Consider the following 20,950-nt stretch of genomic DNA (forward strand, 5'->3'; position numbering starts at 1 on the left):
AGGGGATCAATTTAAATTGAATTTTTTTTTTTAATTCTGTTGAAGAAATATCAAGTCTGCATGTTACTTGCAAACAGCCTGTTTTAAACATAATTGAAATCTCTGATAGAAAGGTAATGGAAATGATTTGCTCTTCTAATAAATCCAATACCAAGGATGACCAGTGGTTTGACACTCATTTTCTAAAACTTCACATGGAGTCTTGATCAATTAATTTGGACCTGAATTCCAATAAACTTGAAACTGAATGCAAAATTAAGAAATTTAATGAAGCTGCTCTGAAACTGTATTGTCCTCACTGAAAATGCAACTCTCTATATACTTCCACATTTGGCCATCAAGGAAAAGCAATCGCGTGCACATTCACAGAAAACCATCTAGCCATTATTAGCAGTACCAGTTGATGATAATGCATTATGTAATATTTTGCACATAAAAACACCGTAGAAACATATCCACAGATGAAGATGGACAGCACTGTGTGTACCACCTTTCTAATGAGACACAAATAAGACAGAAGTACTGGTACTAGTATAACTGATATAAGTACAAGTCTATGATAACACACACACAGTCATGCTACTCAGACGGGCTGTGTGTACGGTTCACAGCAAAAAGAGACAGTGAAATGGTCTTTTGACTTTCCCACAATTGAAGAAGGATTGTCAGAATGAATGAAAAGTGTAACAAGTTTTAAAGCAAGTGACCTATTTTCCTCATACTTGGTAATTTCAGGTCATTTTAGGTCATTTACCTGTTTGTTGAGGTTAAATGGAGACATATATTGTCATGGCAATATTTAAAGAGATATTTTACCAAATTAAATCTAGTTCTGTGTCATGGCAGTGTGCAGTGTTTGCAGATGAACGATGAACTTCGTAGCTTAAAGCATTGGAGGACCTCCAATGTGGTGATGTGGTTACTGCTGGTAAACAATAGCACTGATAACAAAGTACTGCTTACCTCTGGGACAACTTTGTTGCATTTCCTATGGCTGGTTCACAACCAACAACCAAAACCAGCTCCCTGAAAGTGAAGCCAAAAAGATTGATCGCCCCCTGGTGGCTGGCTGCAAGTCCCTCCATGTAAGCGGCTAAGGACATGGGCCAAAAAAGGTTTCTGCCAATGTAGGTAGTTTTTATTATGCTGATGTATGTTTTGTTTTAATTTGTTATTTAAAGTGAAATTCCGGCGTGAAATCATCCCATGGTCTTTTTCAACACTTGCACACATCAAATAAGCCATCGAGACAGATTTTATTTTGTGTATGAACTATTAACGGAGATATCCTGGAGAGTCGCTAACAGTCGCTAACAGCCAGACGTGGCTAACAGTGATTACCTCAGGACAGTAGGTGAAGGCATTAAAACGTCTTTTTTAACCACTAATACTGCTCAAAATAACACCAAACCTCTGCAGCAGCATTAGAAGAGTCCGTACACATAAAAACAAAGCACCAACAACGTAGTTAGTGAACCCAGAGTTTATTAAAGAGTGTTTTAAAGACTTACCTACTGGCCCCTGGTTTGTTTTATGTATATGGACTCTTATTATGCTACTGCAGAGGTTTGGTGTTATTTTTAAGCAGTATTAGTGGTTTAAAAAAAACCTAAAATGTTTTAATGCCTTCACCGTACTGCCCCAAGATAATCCCTGTAGATGTATTTACTATATCCTGCTGTTAGCGACTACCAGATTTCTCTGTTAATAACATTGCTATAAATCTGTTCTTAACATTAATTAATCCTTAGCATAATATTTGTTCCCTTTGTTTTTCAGGAATCCTCTGCACAGCCACCTCAGCCAAATGTTTGTCTGCACCTTGCCAGAATGAAGCTACCTGTGTGGACACAATGAATGATTATGCGTGTATCTGTGCCAGAGAGGGGATCCGATACATGGGAAAAAACTGTGATGAACTCTATGACGCCTGCTCCCTTGCTCCATGTAAAGACTGCACCAGCACCCCTGGCACCACAGAATACACCTGCATCTGCCCGGATGGACTAACAGGTGATAACTGCACAGAGGAGGTGGACGAGTGTCAGAGCAACCCATGCTCCGAACCCCGCTCTCTGTGTGTAGACCAGTTGAATGGATACTTCTGCAGATGTCCTGCTGGGTATGGAGGATGGAACTGCAGGACACATGTGACTGACTGCATCGATGAACCCTGCAGGAATAATGGGACTTGTGTATTACGCCCAGAGGGCTTTGAATGCCACTGTGCGCCAGGGTTTGAAGGGAAGACCTGTGAGGAAGATGTTAACGAGTGTTTGTCAGAACCCTGTCAGAATGGAGCTATCTGTATAGACGGAGTGGCCGAATTCCACTGCTTCTGTGTGCCTGGCTTTCAGGGTTATAATTGTGAAATCGACATCAATGAGTGTGCTTCACGACCCTGTGAGAACAACGCCACCTGCATCAATGAGAAGGACCACTATGAGTGTGAGTGCCTGGTGGGCTTTACAGGTATATCCAAAATACACACACACACACACACACACACACACACACACACACACACACACACACACACACACACACACACACACACACACACACACACACACACACACACACACACACAACACACATACACATACACATACACATACACATACACATACACATACACACACACACACACACACAGATGTACAGTGCAATAGTTTCTGGACAGGTGTCCAAATTTAAAAAAAATACAGTGGGCTTTACAGGTATATCCAAAATACACACACACACACACACACACACACACACACACACACACACACACACACACACACACACACACACACACACACACACACACACACACACACACACACACACAAAAACACACATACACATACACATACACATACACATTGACATACACATACACACACACACACACACACACAGATGTACAGTGCAATAGTTTCTGGACAGGTGTCCAAATTTAAAAAAAATACAGTGTTATCAATCAAATCAATGCAAAAGGTAGAAAAAGCCTTTGTCCCAGTTGAAGTAGAGAGATTGTTTTCTGTCTTATCCATGGATGTATGAGGTTTTGTAGCAGACCTCTGTGTTTCTGTCTACTCCTCATAAATTAACAACATAAAGTGTTTGGTTGAGGTCTCTATTCCTTGATCTGAAAAAAACGACGATGCTTTTCGCTGTGTGATAATCACTTTCTGTATGAATGTAGTCGTAAAGAAAACAACAGTTTGAAATACTATTTTGACGCAAATTAATGTCTCAAAAACCAGGCCCCCAGTGTGCCAAGGCCTTACTCTTTCTCTCCCTGCCTCTCCCCAGGTGTGTGTCTCCCAGATTTTAGCCCTGCACTGATGTGTTGTCACTGTCGTGTCAAATTAAAAGCCCTCGCAGAGTTGTGTAATTGTGACTTAATTACTTAGAGGCGCATAAAATCTTTATAGAAATGTATACAGAGGGAACCCTGTGCTGGGAAGCTCAGCAACCTTCTAAAGCTCTGCTCTCACTGCCATTTATCCAGCCATTGGACCTGAAAATATGGCATCTGCTGGGTTAAGCAACATCCCTCCAATGGATGAGATGTTAGCTATCCACCTGTCACTGAAACCTAACTCAGCAAGTGCCTCTCAGCTCTCCAGTTCTGCTAAAACTGATATTGCTATTGCAGCATCTAAGCTTACGTCTTTAGGAGTCGCCACTGTTGTTTTGAAGGAGCAGTCGCCTCTTATGTCATCATCACCCCACGGCTCTGCCCTCAAATGCCAGTAGCTCCTCATTAGACACTGATTGGACTTCTAGCTGAAACACAAACACATCACTTGGAAACTCACAAGATCTATTTTCATGTGACATGTGAATGCGTTTCTAACGTGATCTTGTGTGAAACTTTGGCTGCTGACATAGCTGACATCAGGTCCGAAATGGAACTCGTAGGGAAATGCATATAAACAATGTTATAACCTGAAATGATTAATTACAACTATTAAAGCATAGGGATACTGATTGGTTTTCCATATACACTACAGTTGAAAAGTTAGTCATCACCAGCCACCAAAGCTTGATTGTGTCCAATCAGATGTCTGAGAGGACCGCTTTTAATGTCTGAATGCTCTTTTTTCCCCCCATAGTGATTACCTCTGACGATTTCAGGTCCTTCCCATCATCATTTCAGGAAGAAGGGGCAGCATATTTAAAATCTTTTTTGCAGAGCTCTGTTCTGACTTTGGAGACCAACATCTGTAGAGTAATGCATTTGGTATCTGAATTATACCGTTTTTTCCGTGGCAATTGTTGAAAATGTATGCTAAAGTGCCTTCATGGCAGCCAAAACATGTGCTAAAGTGCCCTCTAGGAGCCAAAACGCATGTCAAAGTGCCGTCTAGGAGCCAAAACGCATGCTAAAGTGCCCTCATGGCAGCCAAAACGTGCGCTAATGTGCCCTCTAGGAGCCAAAATGCGTGTTAAAGTGCCCTCTTGGAAGCCAAAATGTGTGCTTCAGTGCCCTCTACAGTGGCGAGGATGCGCTATAAATGCCCTTTTTTTAAAATTTTTTCGCCCCTGCCCTTCAAAAAGTCTGTGCACGCCACTGTTGACTTCCATGTGCACTGTAACTGAGTATCTAAACATAACTGATTCTTACACAATGCACAAAGAGTGGGAGGAATGCGGTGTCAGTCGGGGCCCACTGCTTATTTTTGCCCTTGGGCCCCAAGCAGATTGTTCCAGCCCTGGATCATAGTATGTGCTCTAATGCTTTTTAAAGTTCTGTGTGTAGTTCCCTGTCCAATAATCAACTAAATCCAAAATAGTCATAATGGTCAATATTACTGCATCAATATTAGACATTTAAAATATGTACCTGTATGGTATAATAAGACCTGAAAAACTATCCATACAACAATCTATACAGTTACAGTGAAACAATGATCTATGTCCATACTGCTTCAGAGATAGAAGCTCAGCCTCCTGCATGTGTGTTTGCTTTTGTTTGGAGCTGTGAGTGAAGATGTTTAATATCATGTCATCATCATGTCATCTCCTCAAAGAACACATCAGCAGTGACACAAGGACTCGCTGCTTGCTGACAGCATTCTTTAGTTTTTCTACTTCTTGTTCCTCACCATCAGTTGTTGATCCCAAAGTGTTTTGTTTGTTCCTGATAAACTGGGCACGAAGAGTATTTTAAGTGCACAGTAAGATGTTGTTAGTCAGGCAGCTTATCTGTGACTCAGATAAAGTCTCCGTGCAGAGTGAGAGAAAACACTCTCAACGTTTCTTTTCTTACACTCCTTTCTTTCTCCGCAAGCCTGCTCTGTGTCAGAGGAGCTTGGTGTTATCAGTGCGTGGTCGGGTTAGATCGGTAATGCTGCATACCTCTGTCACTGTCAGTTAGTTTGGAGAATGTAAAGAAAGGATGTTATCGTCACGGGTATCCGGAGACCAGAATAGACGGACTGATAGAGACATCAGGGCAGATCAGTGTGGATGGTGGGTTGATTTATAAACATGTGACGGATCATTTGATCATCATCGCTGTCATGTTTCTCTTCCAGTGCTTTCTAATGACATGTTGACTTCCCCCTCCTCCACCAGGAGTCAACTGTGAAATTGAAATAGATGAGTGTGAGTCCAGCCCCTGCCACAACGGAGCCACCTGCCACGATCTGATGGGCATGTACTCCTGTGAGTGTCTGTCTGGCTTCGACGGCTTCGACTGTGAGGTCGATGTTGATGAGTGCGCCAGTGAGCCCTGCCAGAATGGAGCCATCTGTCAAGACATGGTGAACAGGTAAATCTACCTTTAACAACAACTAACTTCATAAGTTCTGAAGTATTTCCAGAATCATCTGGATGTAAAAATATTCTTCACATTTTTGCACTAATTTCCCAAGCGGCTTGTTTCCTACCCAGCAAAATGACAAATGTCCTTGCTCTTGTTATATGACACAAGGATAAAATAAGTAATTTATTTTGAATGAAAACATGAAAGATTGAGCATCTTTTTTTGAGTTAAGAATTTTATCATGCAGATGGACAGGTAGTTTCTTCATCCAGAATGCTAGAAGACTTTTGAAGGATTCTGGAAACAATACTTTGCTGCCCTCTCTGGTTGAAAGTGTGGTGTGTTGTACCTGTAACTAGTGATGGCAATGTGACACTGAAGCTTCAATACATGCTTCAAACCCTGAACTAAAATTCCAAGAACCACTGCTTTAAAGCTTGCTTCGGTCCGAAAAATATCATATGACGCCCGGAGCAGCATTTGCTTTGTTGCCTGAATGAATTACCTGACTGGTTGGTGATACAACTAGGTGATTCACTGGCCCTGCCTCGTCTCCATTCTGACAGGTGAGGTGACAGGTTGAGACAGTTTTTAATTTGAGCGCCTCAACACTTAAGAACTGCTCGAAACAGTGAATCATTTGTGGGTTGTCATAGTGGGTGAGTTATTGCTGTTGAGTTGCATTTATATTGGATCATTTATGGAGCTAGTCAGTAAGAGAGGTCGTTCTGACCTTTTTTATACAGTCTACGGCTCTGACCTGTGGGAACACTTCAGTCTGATAACTCACAAAACTATTGTTGAGCATCATCTGTTCCTTGTGAGCAAGTTTTGTGTGTGTGTGTGTGTGTGTGTGTGTGTGTGTGTGTGTGTGTGTGTGTGTGTGTGTGTGTGTGTGTGTGTGTGTGTGTGAATTTACACTTTAAATCCACTGCAGCATTGCACTTGGCCAGTAGAGTTCACTGTAACTGAAGCTTTGAGTAATGAAACCATTTTCAAAACAACTGTGGTTCGGTACCCATCACTATCTGTAACCACTACCAACAGTAATGGCAAGGGCTCCTGCAGTCCACCTGTATATCACTGCACTAAGGTAAGAACTTGCTGCAAATGGGGGCGTTAGGTCACTCTATAAATAGACATTGACTTCAAAGATGTACCAAAGCAAAGTAAAAAAAAAGAAAAGAAGAATGAAAGAAAGAAAGCCACCCATGCCACCACACAGTGGACTGTCAGCCCCCCCCCCCCCCCCCCCCTCCAAAAAAAAAAAAAAACTAGATCTGATCAAGATCAAGAAATAGGTGAAAAGGGAACAACTTACAGTAGACAGGTCTATTTATGTGGCAAAATAGACATGGACACTAGGGTGGACCACTACTTAGGGTTTGAGTTAGCAGAAGAGAACATTTACCATACTTGGAATCTCATGGAATCTAGCTATTTTTGTCTCACTATAAACAATCTTTTGTCAAGATCTGGGTCATTAGGCATGGATGGGTTAATGAATGGACCTACCAGGCGCAGCAGAGACTCTGTGTGATGTGACTGTCAACATTTCTTGTTGGACAGTCAGAATACTCAGAATTCACATTTACACCTTCAAAAGCAGTGTTTTTATCCTCAGGTTTTCTGTGGGATATTTTGGCTGTAGTGCACTGCCACCATGGGAGGTGGGGCCTTTCAGGAATGTGTGACAAGAGGCGGAAGGTTTCAGAATGCACCCATCCCACCAAATCATACCAGAAATGTCTGTAGGTGTGGATGCCCAGACATAGCTCCTTGATGTGTGAATTGACTGCAAGCAGGGCAGCTGTGGCTCATTGGTAGAGTGGGTGGCCCTTTATTCGAGCGATCGGCAGTTCAATCCCCAGTACCTCTGGTCCGCATGACACTGCGCAAGACACTGAACCCTGAATTGCTCCCTGTGCTGTGCATGGGTGTGTGAATGTGGTTTGAATGATTAGATCAGATGATATGTAGATGTCTACTGCCATCAGTGTGAATGTGATAAGTAGTTTAAAGAGAGTGTATAGAAATAAGTCTATACAAGTCCATTGACCATTTAGGTTCAATTCTGAATTTCTTCTCACATCTGATTCCTTTGAAAAGTTGATTTCTTCAGAATCGTTATTTCAGGTCGTAACTCAATAATCAAGACATGTTTTCTTGTGATCATATCACAAAGTGCCTCATTCTCATGTTTTTTTCATTTCTTTGTGAAATGTATGGTCATTGATGCTTTTGCTTTGTGAAATCATAAATATTAGGAAAATATGGATGTAGTGTCTATGCTATAGCTAGAGATGTCTGTTTAAAAGACTGGAGTGTGTGTTTATCATTTGTTGCCATCTTTGTTACTGGAAGCACAAAGGCGTAGGGAAGGTTCATGCATTCATTTCATTCAGTTGACACAGAAGAAACATCAGTCCCATTAGTGCTTTGGGAAATCCACAAATCCCAGTTCAGTTCTTATCCTGCTGTATAAAACTAATTTTTGTCTCTTGCAGCTATGAATGTGACTGTAGTGAAACAGGATTCCAAGGTGACTACTGTGAAGTGGACATTCCTGAGTGTGCCTCTGATCCCTGTCAGCACGGTGCCTCATGTTTAGAGGAAGTCAGAGAATACACTTGCCTCTGCTGGCCAGGTATTCAATTACATGATGCACATTATACATTCCTGTACTAACTCAAGGACACACACTGATGATGAACTGAGCCCACTGTCCATGTGAATCTGAGCCTAGAGCACCTCTAGCTGTGGGTTTTCACTAAATCAGAAGACTACATTCACACTGCAGTTCCAAGTGACCTGAATCTGATTTTTCCCTTCATATGTGACCCATATCTGATTTGCTTTTGACAGTGAGAACAGTACAAGTCCCATTTAATCTGACATCTTTCAATCAGACTCAGGCCACTTTTAAATGTGATAATGAATCAGATACATATCAGATTTTTTTTTTTTAACAGCCAGGCCACATTTGATGTCATTCTGACCCACGCTGCACTGTTTTTTTTTAAATTAATGGCAAATAAAGTTGATTAAATAAAAGTGTGCCACAGGCAGGAGCCAGGAACAAAATCAAAACAAACATGGAGGACAGCAGTGAAGCAGGCGGCCAGTGGAGGGAGAGGGAAGGTTTAGACCTCATTAGTATTTTTTTGTTTTGTATTTTTCTGTATGTTTTGTTTTTAGCATTAAGCCATAAAGTCCTGCAATACCGGTTGCCGTGTTCTCTTCCCTAAACACTGCTCTGGTGTGATGTCATCAATGATCAGCTGCTCCAGCTGAGTGTGTGTGAGCTGTTCACACAGCAACCTGTGGAAAGGCCACATTTAAAGACGTAATGTGAACGGACAAACAAAAAATCAGATTTGAGCAATAAATCAGAATTGTGCATTTAGACCTGCAGTGTGAACCTAAGACACAAAAGCTTCCTACTGAGGCTAAAAAACTACTTACAGAATCAAAATAATTTGACTCGCAAATTATTCACTTAGAAAGTGTGCAATATCTATTTCTAAAGACATACCTTTGAATTTGAAAGCGCTGTTATGCTCTGAGACTTACTCAAAGAAGACATTGCATTTGTTCACTGCAATAGTAGCAACTAGTATTTTTTTTTTTTCCGGAACATTCAATCCAACAATTTCTCTTCAAAGTAAGTTCATTGAAAGTGCAAAAACACAAAATTGTTAATATTATAAAACCATATTATTTTTAGTTTATTGGTTATTTACAGCATGCGTTGTCAATAAGGATTAAAAAAGTTGAGCTGTCTTACTTGCAAAAATGATAATATAGTTTAATAAATAGCAACATTTCAGTACTAGACCTTCATCAGGCAAACATTTATCAGTGAGAAAGACGTCCTCTTAAAATAGGGAGTGGCTGCAAGTCTGCAGTCAATCCCAGCAATCACCTTCACACAAATGAAATAATATTAATAATTAATTAATAATTAATAGACATCAGCTGTTCAACAAAGAAGATGTATGTGGGACACATCATATGTTTTAGTGTGTTCATTGTGAATAAAACAGACACAACTACATTTTCTGTTTTGTTTTTTTCTAGGTTACGAAGGACCAAACTGTGAGACTGATATAGATGAGTGTGCCGAGCAGCCCTGTGAGAACAGTGGGGAGTGTTTTGAGCGGTCAGATCCATCTCACTGGGAGCTGGACTGGGAGCTCAGCTATGCAGATGCAGCTGGATATATCTGTCAGTGTCAACCAGGGTTTGCAGGTCAGTAAAATAAATGAGAACAATCAGCCAGAATCTCGGTTCTCATACCTTTTTTAAATATTCTGATAACCATTTAATTTCATTGACATTACAGGAGAGAACTGCTCCACTAACATTGATGAGTGTGAGTCTGAACCCTGCCAGAATGGAGGCACTTGTGAGGATAAGATCAATGGCTACACTTGTACATGCTCTGTTGGCTTTCTAGGTGAGTCTTGGGACAATTATCTGTTGCATGTTAAATTCATTATTAAATTCAAGAACACTGTATTTAGTATTTGTATCAGTAAAAATGCTTGCTTTCTCAACATAAAATAATATTTAACATTTTCTGCTATTATAAAACTGACCTAAGCTTTACGATACACTAAAATCAGGCCCAAGAAATTGAAAAAATAGTTTGTAGTTGATAGATTAAGATAACAGTAATGAGCCAACTATGACAAATCTCTTAAATCCAATTGATCTACTTGTTGAAAATTCATGCTATGCAGCCTAACATTATTCAAACTTTCAAATTCTAGTGGAGATGGCCAAGGAGTTCAAGTAATAATAATAATTAACATGCATTTAAATATATAATTTTTTCAATCTGCTAATCATTTAATTATTTTAATGGGGCACTGAAGCAAGGTCAATCCAATTTTATCTATTGTAAGAAATAATAACAAGTTATCTCAAGACACTTTACATATGGAGTAGGCAAAGACCACACTCTGATTTATTCATGATTTACAGAGACCCAACAATTCCCCAATGAGTTAGTATACCAGAGTGATATGGGTAGTGGAAACTATGACAGTTAAGGTGATAGAAATATGAATAATAAAAATGATGGTGGTGAAAATGATCGAAAGATACAAGTATGAGCCATAGCAGCTGCAAGAAATATGATTGATAGTGTTTTTATGGCTGCAATTGTTTATATTATTATTAAAACTAAGGATAATATATGGATAATAATAATTATAGGAGTAGTAGCAGGAAGCGTCATGCAGGACCACTGCAGCAGACACTAGGGGTGGAACGGTTCACAAAATCCACTGCACGGTTTTTGGTTCCGTTGTTTTTTTCTATTTCTTTTAGATTCTAAAAATACCATGTATCAGATTTGTAGCCTAATAATTAAAAAAAAAATCAGATATTCTTAAGGACATGTCATGCAATCATGCTAAAACTGAAATAATAAGGCAGCTTGTTTAGGGATTACTGTGACAATCTTAAATGAAAGTGAAGTGAGATTTTGAAACAGTAGGAGACACTTTGCTGCATTTACGCATTTACATATTTATTTGGCAAAAGGGTAAACAATTGTTTGCCTTCTAGGTAAGAATATAAACACCTTAACATTATCAAAGCTTAGAAAAAATGAAGAAAAAAGGTTTTCTTTCACTAAAATACGCACAAACAGCAATCATTGAACTGACTGATATAGGGTACATCAGGGCTATTCAAGTAATTTGGAATTGGGCCCGGTTGACGAAAATGATCCAAAATGAGGGGCCGGAAAAATATGAGCATCACATTAATGGATATTGTAAAAAAACGCAGCAACATAGGAGTACATACAGTATATTGTCTTTATTTTATCAATGTAAATATTAGTCATAGGCCTCAAAGTGCAACAAGCTTGTCAAAAACAATTCTTGTTAAATGAACAAACCTGTGAACCGCAGGTTTTCACTCAATTATTGGACTAAAGTTTGAGCCTCTTCTCCTTTACTTAAGTATTTTATTTACATGCTACTTTATAATTCTGCTCCACTACAAATCAGTGGAAATATTCTACTTTTTACTCCACTACATTTATCTGATTACTTCAGTTACTAGTTACTTTACCAGGCTTACAAGTACATATGAAACATTAGTTTATTCATCAAAAACTGACACAAATGAACGTAACATAAATGCAGAGTAGCATGGTTTTTTATATGGCTGCAGAGTAAACACAGGCTTCACATAGACAGAAACTAAAACTGCTCTAGTGAACTGATGATTTTCTGTGTCAGAGTAGAAAGACACATTGATGTGGTGATTTAACCAAGGATTTAACCAGACAGAAACGATTGAGAACAACAACAGAGCGGAGCCTAGTGAGCTGTTGCCAAGAGGATTCAGAAACCCACAAAGAAGAGCATAGCGGGAGCGTGCGTAGCGGGAGCGTGCGTAGCGGGAGCGTGCGTAGCGGGAGCGTGCGTAGCGGGAGCGTGCGTAGCGGGAGCGTGCGTAGCGGGAGCGTGCGTAGCGGAAGCGTACGTAGCGGGAACGTAGCGGGAACATAGCAGGAACATGCGTAGCGTTGTGGCCGTGTGCCTACAGGGCGCACGTGGAGCAAGTCTCACAGCATGCTAGGATTAGACGCGCTGAGACACACGTGTACCGAACCGTGACATGCGTACCAAAAGGGACAGATTTTTTCGGTAAACCGTTCCACCCCTAGCAGACACCACCACGATCAGCAGAGACGACAAAGCACATACAACTCCGGGGAAGAAGTTGAATGAGTAAAATGCATTGATGAGAAATGAATGATACAGACAGAGAGGAGAGAAGCTCAGAGTATCAGGAAAAGTATTACTCCCCAAAAGACTAGGCCCATAGCAGCATCATTAAGCAGAACAAAATCAGCTGAAACGTGACAACATTGCTAAGGGCTCGTAAGCCCTAGCTGTAAGCTTTATCAAAGAGGAAAGTTTTAAGTTTACTCTTTAAATATGGGGACAGTGTCTGCCTCCCGAACAACACTTGGGAGTTGGTTCAACAGGAGAGGAGCTTGGTAGTTGAAGGCTCTGCCTCACATTCTACTTTTGGAGACGACGAGTAGCCCTGCATTCTCAGAGCACAGCGATCTAGTTGGGTAATACGGTACTATGATCTCTTTAAGATACGACAGAGCCTGACCAATAAGAGCGAAGGATAAGGAGAAAGATTTTAAATTCTATTCTGAAAATTCTGTTAATTTTTTTGTTCAGAATTTGATAGAATATCCGCTGTGGCTATACCACTGCTGTACTAGCATGTTTTTTTAAATAACCAAGGCACTTCAACAAAAACCTTTTATTTTGTGAAAAAAACAGTGATCAAAATTACAAAAATTACACTTTCAGATCCCTCCCAGTTATTTGTGTTAATCTGCACCTGGTGAACACTGACTTCATTGTTGGACACGCCCTATTTATCTGCAGCCCTCTTGGTTACTTTGCAAGATGGCGAGCTGCTCTAAGGTGACTGAAACCCTGAGACAGCAGGTTGAACAGATGAAGGCCAAAGGGATGAATCTCTCAGCCATCATTTAAAAGAGCATGCTAGTACAGCAGTGGTATAGCCACAGCAGATATTCTATCAAATTATGAACAATAAAAAATACCAATATTTCAGAATAAATCAAGCATTAATTAGTTGTTTGCTATTTTTGATCTCCAGTGTATAAAATAAATAGAATCGGTCCAAAGACAGAACCTTGTGACTGACTTTAGTGTGCATGGAGGATTTGTCATTAACATGTACAAACTGAGATCTATCTGATAAATAAGACTTAAACTAGCTTAATGCGGTTCCTTTAATGCCAATTAGATGCTCCAGTCTCTGTAGCAGGATGCGATGGCCAATAGTGTCGAAGGCCGCACTAAAATCTAGTAGAACAAGTACAGAGACAAGTCCTTTGTCTGAAGCTATTGGAAGGTCGTTAGTAATTTTTACCAGTGCTGTCTCTGTGCTATAATTCATTCTAAATCCTGACTGGAAGTCCTCAAAAAACTCATTATTATGTAAAAAGTCACACAGCTGATTGGCGACTAATTGGAATTCCGTTGAAAAGGTCTACAGACTTTTTTAATGGAATTCCATTGCTAGGCAACAGCCTTGGTCATGAACTTCCTGTCAGCGGATGTCATTCACATTCACTGCAACAGGATATAAACTGGAAAACACTTCGAATGTTTATGTTTTCAACTGTGAAAAGGTCTATATGGTTGCTTGTGTGTGTATGTATGTATGTATGTATATATAGGCTTTTAAGTGTGAATGGAAAAAGCCTATATATATATATATATATATATATATATTAAAACATTTTGAAATGTTTTAATGAATATATTTTAAGTTATTTTACACATTCACACCATCACACCAATGAGAATTGCAAGCACTTCACCATACCTGCTTTGTTGTTTCAGTTCATTCTTTACATATTTTATTTTGCACATGCTTAGACTTTTTTTTAAGAAATCCAGTTAAGGTACACAGAAAATCTAAGAAAGGTTTGCTCACTAGTCCACCAAATGCGTATTAATCCACTGCTGAAAATAGTGTCCAACAAATGCACTACTTTCTCAAGATCAGCTGTTTTAAGAAATTACTGAACCACTTTTAAAAATGAAACTATATTCATGAGACTTTTTTAAAAGTTCCTTCTGAAGATTTACATCTTCAGTAGGCCAAACAGGCTAGGGATGTCAGAAAGAAAACACATTAACACATGAGATTTGTTGACAACAAGAAAAATAGAGGAGGAAACATCAGAATAATCCTTCACTTAATTTTCCAGTACAGCTCTGGTGCCTTCTGGTAATACACCAGCACAACATCTAACCCTTAGTGTTGTCTCCCTCCAGGTGAGCTGTGTGAAGTGAACATTGATGAATGTGAGAACCAGCCCTGTCAGAATGGAGGCTGGTGTGAGGACGGCAGGGGGTCCTACACCTGCCACTGTCCTGATGCTGAGCCAGGTGAACTTCCTTGGGGAGGTGATCACTGCAATGTAAAACTCTACGGCTGTGTGGACCATGAATGCCAGAATGGAGCCACCTGCCACTCATGGCTGGAGGGTGGAGAACAAGGACACACATGCCTGTGCCCTCATGGCTTCTATGATGAGCAGTGCTCCACGAGAACAACATTCTCTTTCTCTACACCTGGATTCATTCACATCCAGGTTGTTCAAGAAGAAAGGACTCGGAGGGAGATTGAGCATCGTGTTCACAGTGGTTTCGGGGTACAGCTGCGCTTCCGGACAACTATACCCAATATGTTGCTCTTCTACAGAGGAGATGAGGACAATCACCTCATCTTGGAGATTGTGAATGGTGGTCTTCATGCAAAAGCCTTTTCAGAGGAGTCTGAACTGGATGTAACATTTCCTGGTTGGGTTAGCGATGGAAACTGGCGGGATGCTCATGTGTTTGTAGATAAAGAAGGCCTGGTTTTGATTCTGAAAGGACCTGGCTGTGACAGGGACGGATGCAGAGTTACAGATGGTGGTGCTGATGAACCACCTTTTCAGCCCTCTGAAGCCTTCACTCAGATCTATGTCGGTGGAGCACCAAAGGAGCTTTTAGAGTACTCTGTAAGTGGTGCAGGCTTTATTGGCTGTATGGAAGACCTGATGATCGACTCTAAGCCTATCCTACCGCAAACACTTCCAGAGGACCAAGGCCATGAGCTGGGCTGCAGTAAGACTGAATGGTGTAAGCCCGACCCCTGCCATGGACATGGACGCTGTGTGGACCTGTGGACCAGCTATCAGTGTGAATGCGACCGCCCCTTCCATAGTGACACATGCACTGAAGGTAAGAACTTTTTCCAACAAAAGTTTTTTAAAAGCTTTAGACAAATCTTGTCAACCCATTTTTAATAAGTCTCATTTACTTAAAAGTGCAGTCGGCAACATTTGTTTGAAGCCGAACATCAAGTTTAGAAAAAAATGCGACTCTATGTGCACGTAGAGCTTGTTTGTTTAGAAAAAAACAAAACACGGTGCCCATATCATCCTGTGCACTCAGTTCACAGTTCATGCCACAGCCCTCACATGCCCTCACCTTGCGCATGTTACAATATCAAACCTCAAGCTAGGCATACGCTAAATGACGTTAGCAGTTGCTATCTATGCGTGGCTAAGTTAGCCAGCCTACCTCCATGTAGCTTGTACTCCATGCTGTTTATTGATGAGAGAAGACACGGGCACGCGCACTGACTAGCACTCGATGGGAGGGAGTGGAGGAGCTCGGTTGTAGAGGGGGAGGGGCGTGAGAGTTGACATTTAAAATTTGAGTCTACTCGATCTGCCAGACTTGCTGACTGCAGCTTTAACTAAATTATAATACCAGTGTAAAATATTCTGCTACAGGTCAAAGTTCTCCATTCTAAATATTACTAAAAAAAAACATGTACCATGGTGCTCAACATACACAGCGTGGTCACGTGGAACGTGGTCACTGCAATATTGATTTTTGACTACTGATGCATTGTAAATGTACTAGTTAGTGATCATATATATTGGGCCTCATGCAAGAAAATATTCTTATGTTAACTTTCTACAGGTGTTAGGGTTAGGGTCGTAGTAGTGGGCGAATGAATGGCTTTGTTTTGTTTTTTTAAATGCCACAGCAAGGCCATGGATGACTGCAACTGGAGGGGTCATATAGTTCGAATACTATGGTTTTGCAGATTTACATGTTCATATTGATATTGTACATTGTAGTGAAAGGGTGTATGTCCATAAAGCGTTTTGTTTTCTGCCAGAGAGGCACTGGCTGGCAGGGCGCTATTCATATCACTCTTGTATATTAACTGCCATAACTTGTTAGAAATAATATCTATGGTAATGTGAATATGAATATGTCTGTCTTTGTGTCTGTGTGTCTGTCTTTGTGTCTGTCTATGTGTCTCCAGCCCCTCGCTCTCAGATTTTTGCCTCCGTAGAGCTGGCTCTGTTCCACGTTCCTGTCTGTTAAATGCTCTCTCCTCGTTGGGAACAATTTAAAATAAAAAAAAACACAAGTTCCATTACAACCGCATCAACAGTCAATTTAAATTAATGATGATATCATTAGGCTATATGAATAAATATAGAATTATATATTATAATTGGAAAAGTAAAACAAGATAATGTCAACATAATTATGAACAGTTGATCTTTGGCAATAGAAGCCAAGTCACAGACATAAGTAGGAAAAACAAATAAACTGACTTTCAAAGATGATTTGGGGTCAGAGGGTATAACTTGTCACCACAGAGATCAAGATTCAATCCTGAGCATCGCCACTTCTGAATTGATTGGGTGCTCCATCAAAGTGAGCTGGCAGAGTTTGCAGATGGGACACCCCCTGTGTTATCAATTCATGAATGAATGGGTGTGGTCACCAGCCTCATAGAAATGGGTAAGAAGGAGCTGCTACTAGGGCTGAACGATTTTAGAAAAATATGTAATTGCTATTTCGATTTGATTCACAATTTCCTTCAAATCAAGCTTCAGTGCAATATTCACAATGTACAGTAACATTAAAACATTAAATGTCATTACTCTAATGCAAGGGATAAGAACTAAAGTTAAAGATTGCTTCCAAATTTATTTATTAACAAGAAACATGCATGCACACTCTTTAAAGTCCTTTACCAATGGCAATTATTACAAAGAAACTAAAAGATCCATCTTTGACCGTCTGAACTTAAAAAAGTAGTGCAAAAAATTCTTAATTGTGTTAAGTTAAAATACAAAAACTCTGACATTAAAATAGGTGAGCCTTCATTTATGGCTCAGCAGCACACAAATATCAGTAGCTGTGGCGTAATACTCTGTTAGCATTTTTTCTTTACACTCCGCATACAGATGTGAGATGGCAACCTGATTGAAGTAGGTGCAGGTGGGAATCATAAATCTTCTGTCCAGTGTGCGAAAGAAGTTTTTAAATCCGTCTTTGGTGACCGTGTTAACAGAAACCATGTCCTTAGTGTGTTATGGCCTTGGTTATCTCCTGGTGTCTTCGGCTGCTGTGATCATACGGAGTTACGCTGGCAAAACATCAGGCCCACTGTTTGCTACAGTGTTTTGCTACTGATTATCATTGTCACCAGACTTTTTTTCCATGCACTCCACATGCAAATGTCTGTGGTGATTTTTCAAGTACTGGTATAAATCGGTTGTGTTTCCAGCTGGTTGCAACTTTAGTGTGACAAGATTTGCACAGTACAGGTCTCTGGTGCACGTCTGAAGCCAAAGCCAAAATGACGGACTTTCTGTGTTTCTTGGGGATTAAATACCCTAACTCCGCTTCTGGTCCAGCTTAAGCCATTTCTGACTAATTACAAATAAGGAGCAGGTTAATACGGATTGGGTCGCGTGACCTGGCCACAAATAGCATGTCACTTCTGATTGGTGAGCTTGGCAGGATGGTAGGGAGATGGCATTTATGTGTAAAGTAGCTGACGCAACATATCCTGGGTCAGTAAGGAGCACTGCAAAGACCGCAGCTATGGCAATCACATGATCGCGTTTTCTGAAATCGCAATTTCGGTTGGAAAACGATAAATCGTTCAGCCCTAGCAGCAACACCTACCAGCAGGTTCAGAAGACTGTTATTGTCAGTCGTTAGCTTGGTCAGGACCCCTTTGCATCACTTTATGATGCTCTTAGACTTAGACTTACTTACTTACTTACTTACTTTATTGATCCTTGGAGGTATAAAAAATACAGTATAAGATAGCTAAATAGCTAAATAAATACAGAAATTATAAAAATAACAATAAACTCTTAGTCAAATATATATGAAAAAAATGTAAGAATACAGGTAAAATAAAATTCAGTGAAAATTAAATCAGATAAGTAAAATGTATAATATAAAATATGTATGACTGTATATGACAGACATGAGCAGTAAGATTAAATTATTTCACTTAAGTGGTGGATAAAGTCATTGCACAAAGAAAAGAAGATAAGTTTCCAGGTCGGTAAGGTCTGTGGAAACAACTAGCACTGCAGTGGCATTCTTTACACTAAAGTCCTATTACCAATGTAAAGTCCTATTACTAAATGTTTTAGTTGTATTTTTTGTGTGATTCAACAACACTTCCAATTCTCTACTTTCAGAATTCCCTTCATGGACATATAGCCATGAGGATGCAGTGAGTTTCAGTGCCTACAATGTAGGGAAGAGCCACAAGAGCAACTTCAATGTGTCCTTCTTCCTGAGGTCGTTAAAGCCAGACGGGCTGCTGTTCCAGCTGAGGAGACCCACAGAGGAAGAGGGCGGAGAGGTCTACTTCTCTGTTTACCTGGGGATGGGGAGGGTTTTTGTCAGCTCCGTGCCTAACAGTGCCCCGCTGACAGCTCCCATATTTGTGACTACTGGTGAGAAGCAACTTCTACAGGTGGAAGTCCAACACAGACAGGTGATCTTTGAGCATGCAGGCCTTCGCTATGGAATAGGAGAGATCCCTGAAGTGAATGTTAACAGTGGGGACCAGGCCTATGTTGGGGGACTGCCAGGTGACTGGGACTCTGACATGTGGGGGGGGCATTACAAAGGTTGCATGCAGGACTTTCGTTTAGATTCGGTGCATCTAGATGTGGACGCCTGGAACAGCTTGGATGAGGAGGAAGTGTATTTACCAAGTGATGTTGAAAATGTAAAGGAGGGCTGCGTCAGTGATGATACTTGCAAGGTAGGAAATCATTCTTTAATCTGCTTTGTTCCTTCCAGTACTGCTGTCACAACAACTAGTGAGTAAGTTTCACTGGTACAAATAATACATTTTGTCCCTTATCTGACTAAAATTACAAGTAGCCTAGCAGTAATTCTGAGTGAGCAATATCCAGCACAATCTTGTTACCAGGGCATCAAATACTGTTCTGTCACAGCCTTTAACACTGATGTGACACACAATGTGCTCTGGACGTGTCTTTAAACAACATATTCTCATAAACGGGTCATATTGATATCTTACATAAATGTGTGCACAACAATTCTTATGATATCTAACAAAATATTATTTAACGCTGTGAAACAGCGACTGGTACATGACCGCGACAGTTACCTTTTAGGCAATAAAAGGTGACAGTTAAAGTTGTCTCTATAAGATTTGTTAGCCTGTGAATGTTCTCATTCGAGGCTTCATCAGTTCATGTACGCTGATGAAGCCTCTTGGATGAGAGGTGAAATGTCTTCCTAGACAAATAACCAGTCCAGTTGCTTTTGACTGAAATTGCTTTGAGGATATAAGATTTGTTTCCAGCGGCCTCTTTGGCAGTAAGATGTAACTGCAGGTGAGCCTCTTCTTTCAGGGCATCCATCTTGTCATGGTTACTATGTGTGTTGACTTTTTTTTGCAAACTGAGTCTGCGTAGTGAAGAAGGCAGGATGTCCCTTTGGGCATCACTGTAGTTACGTTACAGAAGCACTTATTTTAACCCTATCTACGGTCTTTTCCTTTTTGCCTAAACCTAAACAACTACTTATGTTTCAATTCACAACATTAACCACATATTCCCCATGTTTAAAACAGCAACCATAGTGGAGCATAACAGTGCGCAGCCTACCCAGTGTTTTGACAAGTGAGTCAAAGGGTCCGGACAAAACGACAGTATGTGATAAGTTGGGATGAGGAAGGGTCGCCATATCAAGATAGCCACAATTCCTCTCATTTGGCCAAAATAATTACTGAAGTCTGAACCAGCTGGCGGCAACATGGCCCCATTACTGGCAGTTACATGAAAATAAAATCTGATATGCGCTCAGCTGATTCAAATCAGAAATGCTGGATATACTGTACATAACACCTGTATGAATATAAGTGGACGTTACTAGTAAGCTGGTAGCCACAAAGCTAATGGATGAGCCAGTGAAGGGGAAGCAGCACATGTCAATAACTGATGCTAACGCAATCTGTGCTCTAACTGGATTAACACTATGCCCCATGTCATATGATTAAATGGCCTACTGTAGGCTTCATTAGCAATCATCTTGTGTGTGTGTGTGTGTGTGTGTGTGTGTGTGTGTGTGTGTGTGTGTGTGTATGTGTGTGTGTGTGTGTGTGTGTGTGTGTGTGTGTGTGTGAGTGTCCTTCCTTGATAGTTTTGGATACCTTTCATAATTTCTGGTAGTTTCAAGCCTTGTTGTGAAGATGATTTTCTGTCGACTCCTCTGTGTTTGTATATTCAAT

General features: G+C 40.4%; 1 protein-coding gene across 1 annotated transcript in view; it reads left to right on the forward strand.

The window, feature by feature from the left end:
- crb2a (crumbs cell polarity complex component 2a) overlaps window positions 1-20,950 on the forward strand; it is a gene marked incomplete at both ends in the record, with an annotated part of 43,686 nt that overhangs the window by 14,752 nt on the left and 7,984 nt on the right. The window contains 7 exons of the mRNA XM_083930260.1: window positions 1,780-2,472; window positions 5,575-5,770; window positions 8,272-8,411; window positions 9,845-10,015; window positions 10,110-10,223; window positions 14,629-15,582; window positions 18,879-19,453. Of these exons, the coding sequence (XP_083786386.1) occupies window positions 1,780-2,472; window positions 5,575-5,770; window positions 8,272-8,411; window positions 9,845-10,015; window positions 10,110-10,223; window positions 14,629-15,582; window positions 18,879-19,453 (2,843 nt within the window). The remainder of the gene's footprint in view (window positions 1-1,779; window positions 2,473-5,574; window positions 5,771-8,271; window positions 8,412-9,844; window positions 10,016-10,109; window positions 10,224-14,628; window positions 15,583-18,878; window positions 19,454-20,950) is intronic.

This window comes from Echiichthys vipera (assembly GCF_963691815.1).
Source record: "Echiichthys vipera genome assembly, chromosome: 16".
Taxonomy (NCBI): Eukaryota; Metazoa; Chordata; class Actinopteri; order Perciformes; family Trachinidae; genus Echiichthys; species Echiichthys vipera.